This window comes from Drosophila miranda, chromosome XL, assembly GCF_003369915.1.
Source record: "Drosophila miranda strain MSH22 chromosome XL, D.miranda_PacBio2.1, whole genome shotgun sequence".
NCBI classification, from domain to species: Eukaryota; Metazoa; Arthropoda; class Insecta; order Diptera; family Drosophilidae; genus Drosophila; species Drosophila miranda.
In genome coordinates this window covers 20,807,628-20,825,532 of record NC_046673.1, presented here as the reverse complement: position 1 = coordinate 20,825,532, position 17,905 = coordinate 20,807,628, and the positions used below count along the sequence as shown (strand labels likewise).

General features: G+C 49.2%; 1 protein-coding gene across 1 annotated transcript; it reads left to right on the top strand.

Moving 5' to 3' along the window:
- Positions 1–482: 482 nt before the first annotated feature.
- LOC108156992 (zinc finger SWIM domain-containing protein 8) lies at positions 483–15,508 on the top strand. Its single transcript, XM_017288788.2, has 8 exons — positions 483–2,416; positions 8,959–9,201; positions 9,275–9,438; positions 9,518–9,828; positions 9,918–14,723; positions 14,788–15,126; positions 15,190–15,339; positions 15,416–15,508. The coding sequence occupies exons 1-8, from the start codon at positions 2,152–2,154 to the stop codon at positions 15,480–15,482; spliced, it is 6,345 nt and encodes a 2,114-aa protein (XP_017144277.1). The 5' UTR covers positions 483–2,151; the 3' UTR covers positions 15,483–15,508.
- Positions 15,509–17,905: the final 2,397 nt, after the last annotated feature.

Here is a 17,905-nt window from a genome sequence, read left to right as displayed (position 1 = left end):
AATTTTCCACCGAAAAATAATGAAAACTTAATAATTTCAGCGCAGTTCAGGTGAAAGCTATCGCTGTTATTTTTAAATTCAGATGAATCTACAAGAAGAATTTACAATCGTTAATATTTTCAGCCATTTACCTTAAGTTGTTGAACTATTTAAATAGAGGGGGCTGAAGTGGGCTAAGTTCGTTTTTTCATCATAACGAAACGCTATATTGTTGTTGAGGGACAAAAACAGCAATCGCCGTAGCAAAAAAACAATTCAAGTACTTAAAACAAACCAGTCGAATAGAAAATTGATTCTTTAATCGGATGAAATTATAAGGGCAGGGCTGAGAGTTCTATCTAGCTAGTAATATTCCACGGAATTTCAAAATCGAGAAATATGTAAAATATAACTTGAATTAGTCAGTATATGTACGGTATATTTACGAAATAAAACGGTATGTTTTGGTGTATTTCGGATGGTCGAACGGTATATTTTAACGATAAATCCGCGGTCACACTGTGCACACAGCTCTATTTTGCGATGGCCTAAAAAAAAACAAAGCCCGTCCCGTGTAAAAATATTCAAAAAGTGTGTGTTAAATCAAACAAATCGTAACTCAAGCTCTAATTAACATCGATTGGAACGACAATTAAGTGCTGAGTGCAGTTGAAAAACAATTTCTTGACATGGACAAACGGGACAAAATAACGCAAAAGGAAAAGTTTTTTTTTTCTCAACGTTCTCTTTGAACGCATTTCGTTCACACATAACACACACTCACGCAAAACCAACGCGCAGCGCATATACACAAAGAAAGCAGGCAAAAAGGCAGTGAAAATCGACAAGCGTGTGAGTGAGAGAGAAGGAGAGCGCGCGCAGGTTTCGCGGTAAAGAGGCACTCACACAGAAACACACACACGTAAAGTGAGTGAAGGCAGCAGGATAAAACAGGAGCGACGAAGATGAGCCAAAGCATAAAAGTGAAAAATAATTAAAGGTTGCCTGGCAGTGGTCGAAGGAGCGGTACTGTGCGGTGCAGCAGTGTTCGGTGTACGGTGTACGGTGTGGTGTGTGGAAAGAGTGAAACGGAGCAGCGGTCGAACAGCGATTCCCCTACAAATTGGCCATTTTGGCGTTGTTCTCCCCTCCTCTCCTGCGACCATTCTTATTTTTGGCAGTCGTCGTTGTCAAATCTCTCTCTCATTCTCTCTCTCTGTCTTTTGGTTTGGTGTTGCTCTCTCCCCCAGCCACTGCTTCAGTGGGGGGTACGAAAAATTCACATGCAACAACAACGACAACAAACAATAGCAGCAGCAGCAGCAGCAGCAGAAGCAGCAGCAGCAGCGCCAGAGGCAGCAGCAGAAGTGGCAGTGGGAATCGCAGTCGCGCTCGCAGTCGACGCAGACGACACAGGCAGAGCCAGAGTCGCAGTCGATGAAATAAATGTATTTTGTATATATATAAAACGAAAAATAAATAGTTTTTAAATCAATTTAAAGAATCCTTAAGCCCCAAAATATACAATAACGGTAAAATTACATCGCAAAGTAAAAGGAATGTAAAATTTTAAATAAAATGCAAAAGGCAAAGTAAAACAAAAAAAATAAAGGAAAACGTAAAAAACGCTCAACAAAATATTCGCCTTTTACACGATTGGAATTGAGCGTTCACGGATTCGAGAATTTCATCCATCCAAAAAAAATAAAATAATAATAATAAATTAAACAAGTAAAATAATATAATTAACAAATAAAATAAATAAGCCCCAAAAATCACACGAATACAAACGCGCGCTCGGAGCAAAGGAACGGGAAATAGAGCCAGAAACAGCGGAGCAGGGCCGCAACACCCACACACACACACACACACACTCACACCCACACCCACACACATCAATACAATCTCAGCCTCACGCTGGCGAATCGCAGCGGCAGCAACAACAACAGAGGAGGCGACTCCGGTGCCGGTGGAGGAGGGGACGGAGGACCCGCAGGTCCTTCAGTGGCCACTGGCTCTAACCGAAACAACAACAATAATGGCGGAGGAGCAGGCGGCGGCGGTGGTGGCGGCGGTGGCGGTGGCAACGGAGGAGGTGCAGGCGCTGGCGCCGAAGCAAACGCCGGAGGTGGAGTAGGCGGTGGCGGTGCCAATGAATGGAATCCCGAAGAAATGGACCGCTTCAGCTTCGACGACTCCATCCGCTTCGAGGAGGACTCGCTGTGCAGCTGGAGCTCAGAGCCCGAATCGTTGTGCAACAATTGGCGCGGCTGGAAGAAGCCCACCAATGCAGCCGGCGGACCTGGGGCCGGACTCGGCATGGGTATGGCACCATTTGGATCGGTCGGCGGAATGGGAGCCGGCGCACCCGGCTCCTGTGGACCGGGCGGAAGCAGTTCGGCCATGGTAACGATGTCAGCCTGCGGCAGATATCATGGTGAGTGGACAATATTTATTTCGGTGCTGTGTGGATTGAATAATTCCTCAAGACAATACTTTAACTCTAATATGGTCACCCCCCACCCCGAGATAAAAAACACACAACTTGGGGGGTTTTCTCAGAAATTTAGTATCTGGTAGTTTTGGGAGGACAGAAGCATGTTTACAAAATGTGTAATGTGTAAAGATTTATATTTGGTGAGCGTTAAATTAGAGCTACAAATTTGTTAGTTGCGTTTTCTTATTCGAAAACAGAGGTATAGCTTTACGTACAGATACATATATTTATTTGGGCATAAAATAATGTAGTATTTTACTGAAATACCGAACTCTGATCAGCTGACCCAACCCAAAAATAAGAAAACAATTTAAAACGATCTAAATCAGCACAAAAATGACGATAATGTGTCGAAATACACAACAAAATTCTACAGAGGAGCATGCTCGAGAATTGCAAGAACAACATGCATTGCGTGTGCATCACGAGGCACATTCGCTTGAACAGTTTTTTTTGTTTCTGTAGTTGGACTGCTCCCAAAAAGCCTGACAATCGCAGTTCTAATCGCTGAGATGTCAAAATAGACCCTTGTCCACCTTCAGCATGCTTATTAGTAGAACAAACATTTTTATATATTTCAAAAAAAGGATTCCGAATCAATCCTTCTAAATACATATAATATTATCATCTTATGCGTAAAAATCATGCATAGAAAAAAATCCGGGCCCACCCTTCGCGAAATCCTTCGTAATCTCTGCTTGAAAAAGGCTATGTATTTTTCCGTGCGTCAGTTATAATACCGAGAGGGAGGGGGCTGCAAAAAAAAAATATCCTTAACGATCCTTTGTTAGTTTTATTATCTGGCAATTTTTCTCATAAGCGACATATCTAGGATTTCCAGTTTGATGACATTTTGTATGGGATGTCAAGAAAATCGAATGGTAGTTGCGGCCTATTAAATATTATATTTATTATTAATTACATATTATGCACGTTTAGGTTTTTGGACTAGAAAATATAACTGCAAATTCGTGTTCCTGGTTTTTCTCTTCGGTTTCGTCGTTGATCTGGCAACACTGCTCTGTCTGTCTGGTCTGTCTGAAATCATACGCATGACCTTTTCTTCGCTCTTTTGTAAATTGTGTAAAATTGGCTTAAGAGCAACAACAAGCACAATTACATTGTCTGCAATGGTATTGCCTGTTCTGGGGTCTGGGGTCTGAGCCCTACCTTCCTTCTTGCCTCAGAACAAGTACAGAAACAGACCGGCCAGACATATCCGTCCAATGTCCTCGCCAGCTTATCGCTAAAGTCAAAATCACGACTTTTGTTAGTTACGTTTTGTTTCTGCTTCCTTTCTTGTCTTGTGGCTTATTACGTATTTTTCGACTGTGTGTGTGTTTTTGGGCCCTTCAGAGCTAGAGAAAGAGAGAGAGAGACGACGTTCTGACACTCTCTATCTTGTATCCTGTGCGCCGTCGCAGCAGCATTATCAGCATGTAATCTTTAGCTGCGACTGCGGCTGCGACTACGACGGCGCTGCTAGCACGTCTGGTCGTCTCTCTCTCTTAGCTCCTCTGCCTTCGTTTGATTCTTTGTAAGATTGTTGTAGAGAGCGTCCAGTAGCCTTGGGGAGAGGACAACATACAGAGAAAGAGAGAGAAAAAGATTGAAAGCATCTTCGTGCAGTTTAGCAGATGGCATGGTGTATTAATACAAGGTGAGGTACGATAACGATAGGGTTCCTGCAGACACAAAAAGGTAGTAGGGGCCATAAGCGAGGAGAGCATGAATGCTTGTCCTTTTATTAAGACACCTTAATAGAGAGTTTATCATCCATCAAAGGTGTATTTACACTTGGTGAAAAATTATAGAGAGATGACGAACGAGAGCGAGAGCAAGAGTGAGGGTGGAAAAGAAAAGCCCTTACCTTTTAAAATACACCTTTCATTCGTCCATCCTCTCTTCTAGGTGTGTGTGTGTGTAATGCCAGCTGCATTTTCATGCTCGAAAGACAATAACCGCAAAACGCAAAAAGAAACAACAAAATTGCTTCAAAATTATGTCGCTGCCAGCAGTGACGCTGACGTCGCCGATGCCGTCTGCTTTATCTTCTTTTTCCCCCATCTTCTTATTCCTTGCCTGCTCCTTTGCTTCATTGTGTTGTGTCAAAGAACCTTTTCAAGGATACCACCACAACAACGCACCGCACACCCAACACCTGCCCGAGGGGGATGTAATAAAAATAAAGACATACAGCGACATGAACGATTCCATTCTCCCTTTTGCAGACAGCCTTGATCACGTGAAAAGGAGCGACAGGGAAAGCAATTGATTTGATCTATGTATATATATATTCTTATATATTGTTGCTACAAAACTATCATCTCAGTCGAACCTCAGTGCGATTATAGGGTCTGAAGAGGGTTAAGTAAATAATTTACAATTTACTTAATTTACAAAAGTACCAATTTAGTGGTGATATTTTCCGTTCCAACGAACCAAAATAAACCCTGAATAGATCTCAGAGGATCTTCAGATATTTTATTACATTCTATTGAAGGCTGGAGCTATATCTTTTCAAAATGCAGCATATTGTTATTTTTGTCGATATGTAACGACCCCAAATGAACCGTGTGTCGGTCACGCTGCATTGCTGACAGTGCAACTCTGCGTTAGTGGGGGGCCTACGAGTATGTGTGCGTGTTAAGTGCTTGGCGTTGCCACATGTCATCATCTAATTAGTGGGTCGAGGGCTGTGTGTGTCAATTTCGAATTAAGTTTCGCTCGAACCAACGGGAATGCATTCAGTTTTTCATACTTTTCGCTGTGCATATCAGTTTCATGCACTTCCGCAGCCCCAACAATTACACGAGCATATGCAAGACAGACCAGATCCACCACAGTACGGCACACTCACACCATGGAAATGATGGCTTGCATTTTGACCTCTTTTTCCTTAGTTTATCTTTTTCTCTTTGTTTTTTGTTTTGTTTCTTTTTCGAGCCAAACTTTTTGTTCTGTATAACCTGAATTTGTCATGTCGAACAACAGACAAAACCCGAAACATGCTGGCAACACAAAAAACTTTGTTGAACATTAAAAAAAAAAACAAAAAAAAAACTGAAAAACATACCAGGAATCGAATGCCGGCCCTTAGGGAGAGGGTCAGAACGCAGTCCTAGCCAGTAGACCATATGGGATATGTTGTGCGGACGAGCATAATTTTCGGCACGACTACTACTATCTGGGAGGCCAGGGAACGTCGCCGTCGATGACTGTTCAACACATGACGGATGCACAATCGGACTTCAGCAATCTAGCATACAGCACCTCTTGCCCAACTTTGTTTTGGGAATTCGTTCCGTAATAACAAAAATAATTGGAGCATGAGGTTTGTTTTTATTATTACGAGTATTATTATTGTTACATATCTTGGTCGTTGCAAATGGAAAACAAATTGAAATGCATACGAAAAATCGCCAAGAGGAAGGAGTGGGCAAGAGCAAGGAAAGAGCAGAGTAGACCAGAGGCGAGCTCAAATAGATAGGGGAGGTGGGGGGAACAGAGTCAGCAGAGTACCTGCATATAAAAGAGGGGAACGGAATACAATACAAAACAAACCTGTTTGAAGCAATAGCCTTGAACCAGCTGAAAGAAACACAAACGAATCGGTTATTAAACCTTCTTCAATCAAATTTGTGTGACTCATTGGGATATTGGAATCACCATTAACATCCGAGCCGATGGCCGGCCCCTCCGCAGCCTTAGCTAAGTCGATTTTTCATCGGACAAATGCATTTAATTGTTTTATTTTCATTCCGTTGTTTCGTTTATTTTCCTGCTGAGAAAAATGAAATTGAAATGAGTAAAGCAGAAAATATTTTTTCATTTATGGGGGTATGAGGTGTGTCTCCGTATCCGTATATGAGGAGGGATAGGCATGAGCAATAAGTTAACGCTTGCGGAAAATGACTTTGAATAAAATGGTGCCAAAGTGTCTGAAAATTAAGCGACGACCACGACACCATCCAACGTCGTCACGGCGCACGAACGGAGCTGGTTTGCAGCTTGCCCGACCGCGAGCGAGAGCGAGAGCGAAACCGAAAAATGAGAACGAACGAGGAGAAGAAAACAAACAAACAAACAAAACAAAGAGCTGTTCAGTGCTGTCGATTCAGCTTTATTATGGCCATATTTAATGCAAACCCCAGCCAGTTTATCGGAGTATCGATCACTTAATGGCACATATTTGTGCATTTTTTTGAAGTGTCATCGATTTGGAAATTTCTACATTGCATCTAAAATCCACCAATAAAATGCACGTATTTTCATAATTTGTATATTCCTTTCCGTAGGCCAATTACGCCTAACATCCTCAATAGAGAACTGTAATTGAACTATTTCCCAACTGCGCAATTTATATGGAAATGCTATTATTACCGAATCGATTTCGACTGAGAGACTGAGTTTTTGTTTTGTTTCCTGCAGGATGGTTAATATATTTTTGTATTTTAACGCGTGTGGATTTTCGAATAATCGAATTTCTTAGTGACTTGGATTGCCCATGCAATCATGGTAATTGAAAGGTTCATGTGAATAGGTGGAATGATTTTTAATTTGAATTCTCCTATTAAGTGCACACATGCAGTACAGAAAAGCCTATAAAGTGGCTTTACTCATTGCGTAAACCATTTTTGTTGTTTTAACCACGATATTTACCTATATGCGATTATCAAACATATTTTTCCCTTAACATATAATAGATTTACGCTTTACTTGCTCAAAATTGTAGAGTATTTAATAGAAGCTTTATTTACTAGATGTGCAGTTCTATTTTACATCATATGAGTAGAGTCCTGTCCGTTAGGAGAGCCCGGGCTCATGGCTGGTATCCAAGGGCTGGAGAGGAGTCCATTAACCCATAATGATAGTGAAAGCTTTCGGATCTGGTTTCTCCGGTCAAATGTTAAATGCTCTTCTCTAGATGACTCGACTCTCTGTCGCTTAGACTCCCTTTCTGTCTCTTTCTTCCTCTAAATCTGCCTGCACCCTCTCTCTTTGCGTGGGCGAACTTGAACTTTTTTTTTTGCTGCTGGTTGCTGCACTTCCCCTTGCTCCTTATGCTAAAGCACACAAGAAAACTTCTCTTCTTTCAGTTCTGTTTTGTGTCGCTTCTTTGTTTTGCATTTGCTCGTGTGGGCTTTTGCGTTTTTTTTTTGCTTTGCTTTTGAGCTTTAAAGCAAGCAAAAAAATAATGGGAACGAGACCTTTAAAATGCAGGCCATTGTTGTTGTTGGTCCCGCTCGCTCCCCCCGCGGGCACCGCACTGTCGTTGGCAGCATTTGCCTTTTGCATTTGTTTATTTGCTTGCCAATTCATTGAATTTTTGAATTTTATTTTGTTTTGTTTATCTACAACTCAATTTTGCTGCAAAGACAACGTCCACAAAGAGAGGAGGAGCACACCCGACAACAAATAGAGGGCTAAAAATGCGTGGCCAAGATACTCACGCACGCACACACACACACACACAGCCTGGCATGCATACGTGCAAGAAGGCTTTCCCTCGCACGCACATGTATGTATGTGCATATATATGTATGTGCATACACAGCGAAGAAGCAGCGACAGCCAGCACGTTGTTGACCTCTCTCTTTGCACTCCTCTGCACTCCTCTGCTCTGTGCTCTCTTCTCTATGCTCTCTGTTCTCCTCGGACTGCGCTCTGGGCTCTCCTGGTCATTGGCCGTGCGCCATATAAAAGTTCTTTAATTAATAAATGTCTGACATGTGTATATGTATGTATGTGTGTCTGTCTCTCTGTCTTGTCTTGTGTGCGAGAGAGTGCGTGTAGCTTTACCCCGCTTTGTTTGTCTTTAATTATTGGCCGAGAGAGAGAGAGAGAGAGAGAGAGTGAGAGTGAGCGAGAGAGATGTGGAATTAGTCATTTCAGATGCTCCTCAATCAATGATACCATGTACTCTCTCGCCAGAGCATAATGCTGACCTTTCCAATTCATTTGCATTGCAATGTGAAGAGAGCAATTATTTATGCTGTCCATTTATTTACAGCTACTTGTCCCTGGGTGGCAACGCCACCAATGAGCATAATCTCTTATTTAATTTGATTGGATTTCCTCCATGTCCTTGAATTGCTGCGACTCATGAAATGGGCTGAGATTGGGTTTTTCCTTGAACTACAACTCTCCCACTAGTGGCATGGAACTTCCTCTCCTGTTGAGTGTAAGCCGAGGGGGGGGTGTCTCACTGGAGCATAGATATTTCAAAAATACTATACTATACTACTACTTACAAAAATTCCCTTTGAGTTCAAGCGTAATTGCTTTCAGCATTCTCATTTCATTTGATCCTTTTCCCCCATCATCTTGTGGAATGTAATTTGAGGTGTCCTTTAATCTCTAGAACTTGTCCCACAGGCATTTCATTTCATTTCATTTCTTTTTCCCTCTCTGAGGTATAATTTTGGTTTGCTGGACACATTTAATTAATTTTCGCTTTCTTTGTGTTGTGTTTTCCACAGAGGTTTCCACATTGGCCGAACTGACCGCCCGCTGTGTCGCCTCCTACATACCGTTCGAGCTGGTGGAGCATGTCTATCCGCCGGTGCCGGAGCAACTGCAGCTGCGCATCGCTTTCTGGAGTTTCCCGGACAATGAGGAGGACATACGGCTGTACTCCTGCCTGGCCAATAGCTCGGCGGATGAGTTCAATCGGGGCGATCAACTGTTTCGCATGCGAGCTGTCAAGGATCCCCTGCAGATAGGTAAGAAAGGATCTGGCTTGCTGGCTTCCTGCTCTGAACACTCTGATACACGGCTCTGCTTTTGCTCTTACAGGCTTTCATCTGTCGGCCAGCGTGGTTAATCAGACGCCGCGTGCGTACTTCAATGTGGCGGTGACCTTTGACCGGCGTCGCATCTCCTCCTGCAATTGCACGTGCACCTCGTCGGCCTACTGGTGCTCCCATGTGGTGGCAGTCTGTCTGCATCGCATCCATTGCGTGAGTGTCCCCATCTTGCACGACAGTTATCCCCCAGATACACCCCAGACTGACTTTCTCCCGTCTTTCCGCTTTGCAGCCGCAGGAGGTCTGCCTGCGTGCCCCTGTCTCCGAGTCCCTGACACGCCTCCAAAGGGATCAGCTGCAAAAGTTCGCCCAATATTTAATCAGTGAGCTGCCGCAGCAGATTCTGCCGACGGCCCAGCGGCTCCTGGACGAGCTGTTGAGTGCCCAGCCGACGGCCATCAATACGGTGTGCGGGGCCCCAGATCCGACGGCGGGGGCATCGATTAATGACCAAACCAGCTGGTATCTGGACGAGAAGACGCTGCACAACAACATTAAGCGGATCCTCATCAAATTCTGCTTGCCCGCCCCGATTGTATTCAGGTATAATCCGAACGCTTTTAGTCCGCTCAGAAAGGCTCTAATACCCCCTCCCCCTGCCCATCTCCCCGTCTTTCTCTTTGTCTCTGTAGTGATGTCAACTATCTGACCAATTCGGCTCCCCCAGCGGCGGCCGAATGGAGCTCACTCCTGCGACCGTTGCGGGGCAGAGAGCCCGAGGGCATGTGGAATCTGTTGTCGATTGTGAGGGAGATGTACAGGCGGTGCGATCGGAATGCGGTACGTTTGCTGGAGATCATCACGGAGGAGTGTATGGCCTGCGACCAGATACTCATCTGGTGGTTCCAAACGAAGCTGGCCCTGATGATGGGCTCCCATGGACACAGCGGGGGCAAGCACTCGAACACGCACTCGAATTCGACGGCCCTGCAGCATGCGTGCAGTTCGCTGTGCGACGAGATTGTGGCACTGTGGCGGCTGGCCGCTTTGAATCCCGGCCTGGCGCCGGACGAGCGGGACATGCTGCATGCCCAGTTCACCGCCTGGCATCTGAAGATACTCGATCGGGTGGTGAAGAGCCGCATGATGCCCTCCTCGTACACGAACAAGCACCAGATAAACTCCCGCTCTGACACGGAGCTCTTCATTGGCTTCAAGCCGGCCATTGAGGCGTGCTATCTGGACTGGGAGGACTATCAAATACCGGGCGTGACCCACACCCACGACACGAATCCCATTTACTACTCCCCCTTCACCTGCTTCAAGCACACGGAGATCAAGGGCGACGGTGCAGCCATTCCCCCGGGCACGCTCATTGCCACCCAGGCCCTAATGAGCAACAACAAGCACTACAACTACTTTAGCTCCTCCAACGAGCATGCGTCCGGTGGCCTGCATCCGGGTGCCTTCAAACAGCGCCTGGATCGACCCTTCCGCGACCGACTGTATGCGAGTCCTGCCATCGAGTCGCCCATCCTGGCCGGAGCGGGCCGTCAATATTCCGCGGGACTGGGACTTGCCGCCGAGGCAGGTGGCAGCAGCGGCGTGGGAGGAGTGGCGGCAGTAAACGGAGGAGGAGCTGGAGCAGGAGGTGGCATGTCCAATGGCGAGGCCGATGCCGCACAGCAGCAAATGCCGAGCAGCTCGGCGGGAGCCAGTGGATCGGGAGCGGGCCCGAACGTCGTAGGAGGAGGAGGCGTCCGAAGAGCACCAGCAGGTGCTGGTCGTGCCGATGGCAACCGTTCGAGCGCCAGCAGCGAGGGATTCTGCGAGAACGACGACTTCGGAGGCGACAACAGCAGCAGCCACAACTATTGCACACCGGCACAGGCTGTGCCCGGCCAGAAGTCGACCCTAACCGAGTCCGATTCGCAGAGCAGCTTCGATGCCGTCTCCCAGCAGAGCAAAGACGAGCCCGGCCTGGGGCCCGGCGGTGGCGTAGGCGCCGGCGGTGTGGGTGGTACCGGGGAGCAGGGAGTTTGCTCCACCTCGGACACCTCGTCGGCATCGTCATCCTCGTCGGCATCGACGGCTTCGGGCAGCTCGAACAGTTCCACCTCATCCATGCTGATGGCCGGACAGGAGGCAGTTGTGGAAGGAGGCTCCTCGACGCAGCAGCCAGCCCGAAGGTTGAGCAAGGACGAGTCCTTCAGCAGCAGCAGCGATGACTTCGCCCATGCAGCGGTGGGAAGAGGCGGAGCCATGCCATCTGGCAGCGGAGGAGGAGGAGTGCCCATACCAGCAGGAGGCGATTTGACGCCTGTGCCCAGCACCTCGGCAGCGGCTCGAGCGGCACTGGCGGCAGGTTCTGGCTCCACAGCCATGGGACAGGCAGCTGTGCAGACGCCTCACCTGCCAGGAGCAGGGATCGGCATCGGCATGGGCATGGCAATGGGCATAGGACTGGGAATGGGACTGGGCGGAGCATCGATGAATCCACATCCACCCAGCGGCAGCAGCGTCTCCCACTCCAATTTTGCAGCGGCCCGTGCCCTGGCTGCCGCCGTGGCTGTGGCCCACGACAAACCGCACATCTTCTCGAATGTGCGGCCCACAGAGGATGCGTGGGACATACTGCTGGCCCGGGCCGAGGGACTGCATGCCCACGGCCACGGCCAGGAGGCGTGCATACTGGCCGTGCGTCTGGCCGAACAGATGCTGGCCAATCCCCCCAATCTGCTGCTCGAGCTGCCGCCCGTGCCCAAGCGGAAGGGCAAGAAGCAGAACGTGAATCCGATCTCCCATCAGCTGACGGTGGTGGCCTCGGCCACCCTGTCCAAGTGCGCCTTCCTCTGCACGGTTCTGTCGGAGAACTCGGAGCACTATCACATCGGCTTCCGGATATGCCTGTTCGCGCTGGAGATGCCTCGACCGCCGGCCAGCACCAAGCCGCTGGAGGTGAAGCTGGCCAACCAGGAGGCGGACATTTTGGCGCTCCTCAAGCGGCTGCCCCTGGCCGCCGCGGAGCTGCAGGTGATACGAGAGCGGGCCGAACAGCTACGCAGCGGCACATTCAAGACTCGCGGCGAGGCACTGCTGCCCATCAATCTGGCCACCTTCATCTTTGATGCTTTGGTCACCCTCAGTCAGCAGACCGTGGGCTCCAGCTCCGTCTCGGTGGCGGGATCTCTGCCCAACAAGAGCCTGGTCAGCTGCGGTTCGCGGCTGCTCCTCTACAAGCAGAACAACGACGAGAATCTGGGCTTTGAGGCCGCCGTGGCCGCTCTGGGGCTGAAGGCCAATGTCTCCGAGGCAGAGCATCCGTTGCTGTGCGAGGGAACGCGACGACAACGTGGCGATCTGGCCCTGACCCTGCTCTACCACTACAAGGACGAGCCCCGGAAGATAGCCAAGATCATGGAGAAGCTGCTGGACAGGGATATACACACCCTGCTGAAGGCCCCTCTCCTCTCTGCCTACTACTCCAGCAATCCCCCGGTGCGGACGCCCAGCAATCAACCCTCGCGGCGCGAGGAGCACGACTATGGGGGAGGATCCAGTGGAGGATCTGGCTGCAGTGGAGGTGGAGGAGCATCGAGCTGTAATCCCGGCTCGGGCGTTGTCAATCTCTGCGAACTGTTGCCGGCGGACTATGGCAGTGTGGGTGGCAACAGCCGGCCCCATAGCTCGACCAGTGCCGAACTGGAGCTGAGCATGTGCGCTTTGAGCATGGCCATCAGCAGTGCGGGCAGCCAGTCCGGCCAGGGCATGGTACCCGGCGGAGGAGGAGGCGGTGGTCAGGCGGGCGGCGGCGGCGGCAACTCGGGAACGGGGGCCAATGCCGGCACCTCTGGCAGCGGCGGCAACAGCAACAACAACAATCCCAATGGTAATCCCAATGGCTCCGGAGGAGGAGGCGGAAGCAACAGCAGCGGGCGGAGCAAGGAGAGCCGATACAAGGGCAAACGGGCCTACCCCTCGATACCCAACCAGCCTTCGGAGGCGAGCGCCCACTTTATGTTCGAGCTGGCCAAGAACGTGCTGACAAAGGCCGGCGGCAATAGCTCCACCTCGCTGTTTACGCAGGCGAGCACCAGCCAGAACCACCACGGACCCCATCGGGCGCTGCACATGTGCGCCTTCCAGCTGGGTCTGTACGCCCTCGGGCTGCACAACTGCGTCAGCCCGAACTGGCTGTCGCGCACGTACTCGTCGCACGTCTCCTGGATCCTCGGCCAGGCCATGGAGATTGGGGCGCCGGCCATCAGTTTCCTGATAGACACCTGGGAGGCGCATTTGACGCCGCCCGAGGCGGCTGGCATGGCAGATCGGGCCTCACGCGGCTGGGACAGCAACATGGTGTATCCGGCCGCCGAGCTGGCGTTGTCCGTGCTGCCGCATGCCGCCGCCCTCAATCCCAATGAGATACAGCGCGCCATACTGCAGTGCAAGGAGCAGAGCGATCTCATGCTGGAGCGGGCCTGCCTCACCGTCGAAACGGCAGCCAAGGGCGGCGGCGTCTATCCGGAGGTGCTCTTCCAGGTGGCCCGCTACTGGTACGAGCTGTATATGCGCGTCTCTCCCAACAACAGCGAGCACGATCAGCACGAGGACCCCATGGACCACTCGGCGGTCAGCCTGAGCGCCCTCATCGAATCCCAGCAGCAGCACGAGATGCAGCAGCAGGTGGCGGCTCACCAGCAGCAGCAGCAACAGCAGGCGGCGGCCCAGCAGCAGCAGCAGCAACAGCAACAACAACAGCAGCAGCAGCAGCAACAGCAGCAGCTGGGAATGTCGAATCCCGGAGGTCCTGGAGCGGGTCCCCTTTCTGTGGCGGTGCCCTCGCCCGTTGTTACATCCGTGAACACGCCGCAGGCTTTCCAGCCCGGCGTCGGAGTGAACGTGGGCGTAGGCGTGGCTGCTTTGGCGCCCATCGGGCTGGCTCCGTATGCGCCGTACAGCTTCTGCCAGGGAATCTATGCGCATCACCACAATCTCAGCTATCCGCCGAGCCAGATGCAGATGTACATCTCCGCGGGTCCACCGCCCCCGCCCCAGGCCTATGCCGGATACCAGCAGCAGCCGCAGCAGCAGCCGTCGACACAGCAACAGCAACAGCAGCAGCAGCAGCAACAACAGGTGCAGATGTCTGGCCAGGCGCCGCCGGGTCATCCGGTGCAGGGCCATCAGCCGCCGCCAGCATTCCAGGCGCCGCCACCGGGCGCTTTCCAGGCACTGCCGCCACAGGCGTATCAGGCCCTGCAGGCGGGACCGCAAGGACCGCCGATGGGACCACCACAAGGCTACTACGGACCGCCGCCTCCGCCGCCGCCCAATGGTCCGCCCGTTGGAGTGGGCGTGGGTGTGCCCATGCGCCAGCATCAGCATCAACATCCCGTGTATCCATTCATGCAGCAGGCGCCACCACCTCCGCCCCAGCAGCAGCAGCCACCTCCCTCCCAGCCGCAAGTGCGACAGCGTCAGCCACATCAATTCACGTGAGTGTCTACACGTGCACTGGCGGAATATGTCCCCCAAATGTATATCTTCTCTCTTCCACAGATCCACTCAGCTGCGTTATCTGCTGGCCGCCTACAATGTGGGAATGCTGGCCATGGAGACGCTGGCGCGACGCGTTCACGATGATCGTCCGCAGGCCAAATATGCCCGCAATCCTCCATACGGCGAGGATGTCAAGTGGCTCCTGAGGATCAGCAAGAAGCTGGGCACCCAGTATCTCCACCAGTTCTGCATCTGTGCTGTCAACTCGATCGTGAGTCCGTTTGTGCTGCACGACGTGGCCATCGAGTCGGCCCACTATCTGGGCAGGAATAACCATCAGCTGGTGATGCAGCATCTGCGCTCGGCGTTGACGCCGCTGGTGCAGAAGTGTCAGCAGATGTGAGTAGACCCCAGGGAGTGCCAGGAACACCCGATCTCTGAATGTGCGTTTCTTTCTTTCAGGTACATCCAGTGCATACACCAGAAGCTGTATCATCTGACGCAGGGGGATTACGAGGAGTTTGCCAGCATTGTGGTGGCCGCCAGGGCCGCCTTTCAGATCACGCCCGAGGGCAGTGCCCAGTTCAAGGACTGGCTGCAGTCCATCAAGAGGTGGGGTCCATCTAATTGGGGAATAAAAGAGACGTTTTGTACTTATAAATTTTTGGTTTTTTATTTTGTGTGACAGATCGAAATCCTGCAAGAAGGAACTGTGGACACAGATTAATGCGGCGCTCCAAAGCAATTCTAAATGACAAAGACTTGACTCCTGCACTCTGATGACGGCAGTGGCAAATGCAACAGCGGCAGCGGCCGCAGCGGCGGTAACAGCGGCGGCCGGCGGCACAACCACAACGACAGTTGCAACACCCACCACAACGGGATCGAATACAGATGCAGGCAGCAGTTCAGAAGCAAAACAACAACAAAGCAAATCAACAACAGCAGCAGCAGCAGCAACCACCAGCCACAGCATTGGCAGCGGTAGCGGTAGCGGTAGCGGTAGCGGCATTGGCAGTAACACGAACAAAACCAGCAACGATCCGGCAGGAGGGAAAACAGCCCTACACAGGAAAACACTACATTATCTACTGGAGACGCCCACAACCAGCACAGCCTCGCCTACAGCAGCAGCAGCAGCGGCGGCAACGGTGACAACAACTGCAATGGCAGCAACAACAGCAGCAGTAGCTGGAGTTGCCACAACATCGACAGCAACAACTTTAGCCCCGTCCGGACAGGGCTATGTGCGTCCTCCCCTGCTGGGAGGTGGACCAATGCCACCAACAACAACCACACCGATGGTAGGTCCGCCATTAATACCCAGATCAGCCGCTGCAGTGGCAGCAGCAGCAGCCTCCGTGCACGCTGCCTATCAGTCGCTGTCCTACTATCAGGCGGCGAATGTGGCGCGACAGCTGGCACAGCATGCACACAACCACCATAACCATGTACATGGCCACCCGCTGGCGCCCCATGCACACCCCCATCAGTACCAGCTGCAGTCCCTCAGTCACTACCATCAGCAGCTTTAACAACGTGCCAGCGGCGCTGCCCCTGGCGCGCCTAATCGCATCCCTCCAGCGCTTTGGCAGTGGTGGCCACAAGGACCCGGTTGCTGTCGCCTGCATCCGGCAGCAGCCGCACTCGCATCCGCTTGCCCATGCGGCAGGCCCCAACCCAATAGCGCAGGAAATGCACGTCGTCCGCCGCTACTGCCACTGCCGACAGGCGAGGGACAGGCTAGTGATGATGGTGCTTCTGCCTCTTCTGATGATGGGCCTGCTAGTGCTGCTGGTGGCGCTGCTAATGATGCTTCTGATGCCGATGCTTCGGATGATAACCCGGTGACGCCCACAAAAACCACAAAGCCACCAAAATCCCCTGAACCCAAATCTCCCACATCCCCATAGTTCCCCAAACAGCCCACAAACATCCCTCTGAAACAACAACCACCGCACTTAGTTAATGTTAAATATAATTTTGTACGTTAGTTTTTAGTTCGAGTTTATTTCGAATTTCTTTCGTAATCGTATCGTATGAATTTTTGTATCCATTAACTACAGATTTTGTGTGGTTGGTGTGTGTATGTGTGTGGGTTTGATATATTAGACTGAGAAATCTGCCAACAGCAACAACAACAACAACAACCGCACACCCAGACACACAACAACAAAAGCCACAGAAAACAGACAAAAAACAGACCGAATAAAGAGAAGACGGAACTCTTTATGACTTTGTTTTTGAGAATGTGTTCAGTTAAACTAACGTATTTATAGACGATCTATCTAATAGTTTTCTACACTCTACTATCTGTAGCTCTAACCACGTATATATCTTTCTTATTGTATGTGTTTTTTTTTTATATTATTATTATTATTATTTTTCGATCTTGATTCAGAAGTAATTTTCTCTAATTTAAGCCTAAACCTAATTTTGTATTAATTGTACGATCTATTATAGCATAAGTGGATGAAGAAAAACAAAACACTTTATACGAAATATGATATATATTTAATGTATTGTGGATAAGCAATGTTTAGGATTTTCAAATTTTTTCTGGCATAACAATATCAACTTATATATGTTTGTCAGTCTCTGGCCACAAGATGATGACGAGATTTGAATACTGAAACAATCTAAACAGATTTCTTTATAGTTTATAGACATTACCTTTTTCATATTCAATATATAAATTATATTATAGTTTTTTGTTGATGAAGCAAACACATTGATCTAGAATTTTGTTAGTTGGAAACAAAGAGCAGCAGAAAACTTTATATTTTTACAATTTAACAAAAAAAGAAAAAACCACAAAAATCAAACAAAAAAAAACAATTTTTTTTTGCTTTACAATTGTGTTTATTTTTTAAATACATTTGAATTTTATCAATGCTTTTTTTTATTATGTCTATGAAACATAAATATTTTTTTAAAAACATCAAGTTCTATATTTATACACGCCCAAAAAAAAAAGATGGAAAAAAAAGAAATTTTTATATATACACCTAATGCAGTTTTGAATAAATATGGTTTTTTGGATTTATTTCAAAACGCAACAAAAAAAAAAAAAGCGAAAAAAAAACAAAAACACAAAATAATCAAAGTTTGTTTTATTTGTCACACATTAATTTTTTATTTATTCGGGAACCAAAACTACACCTTTTCGAAAACTGCA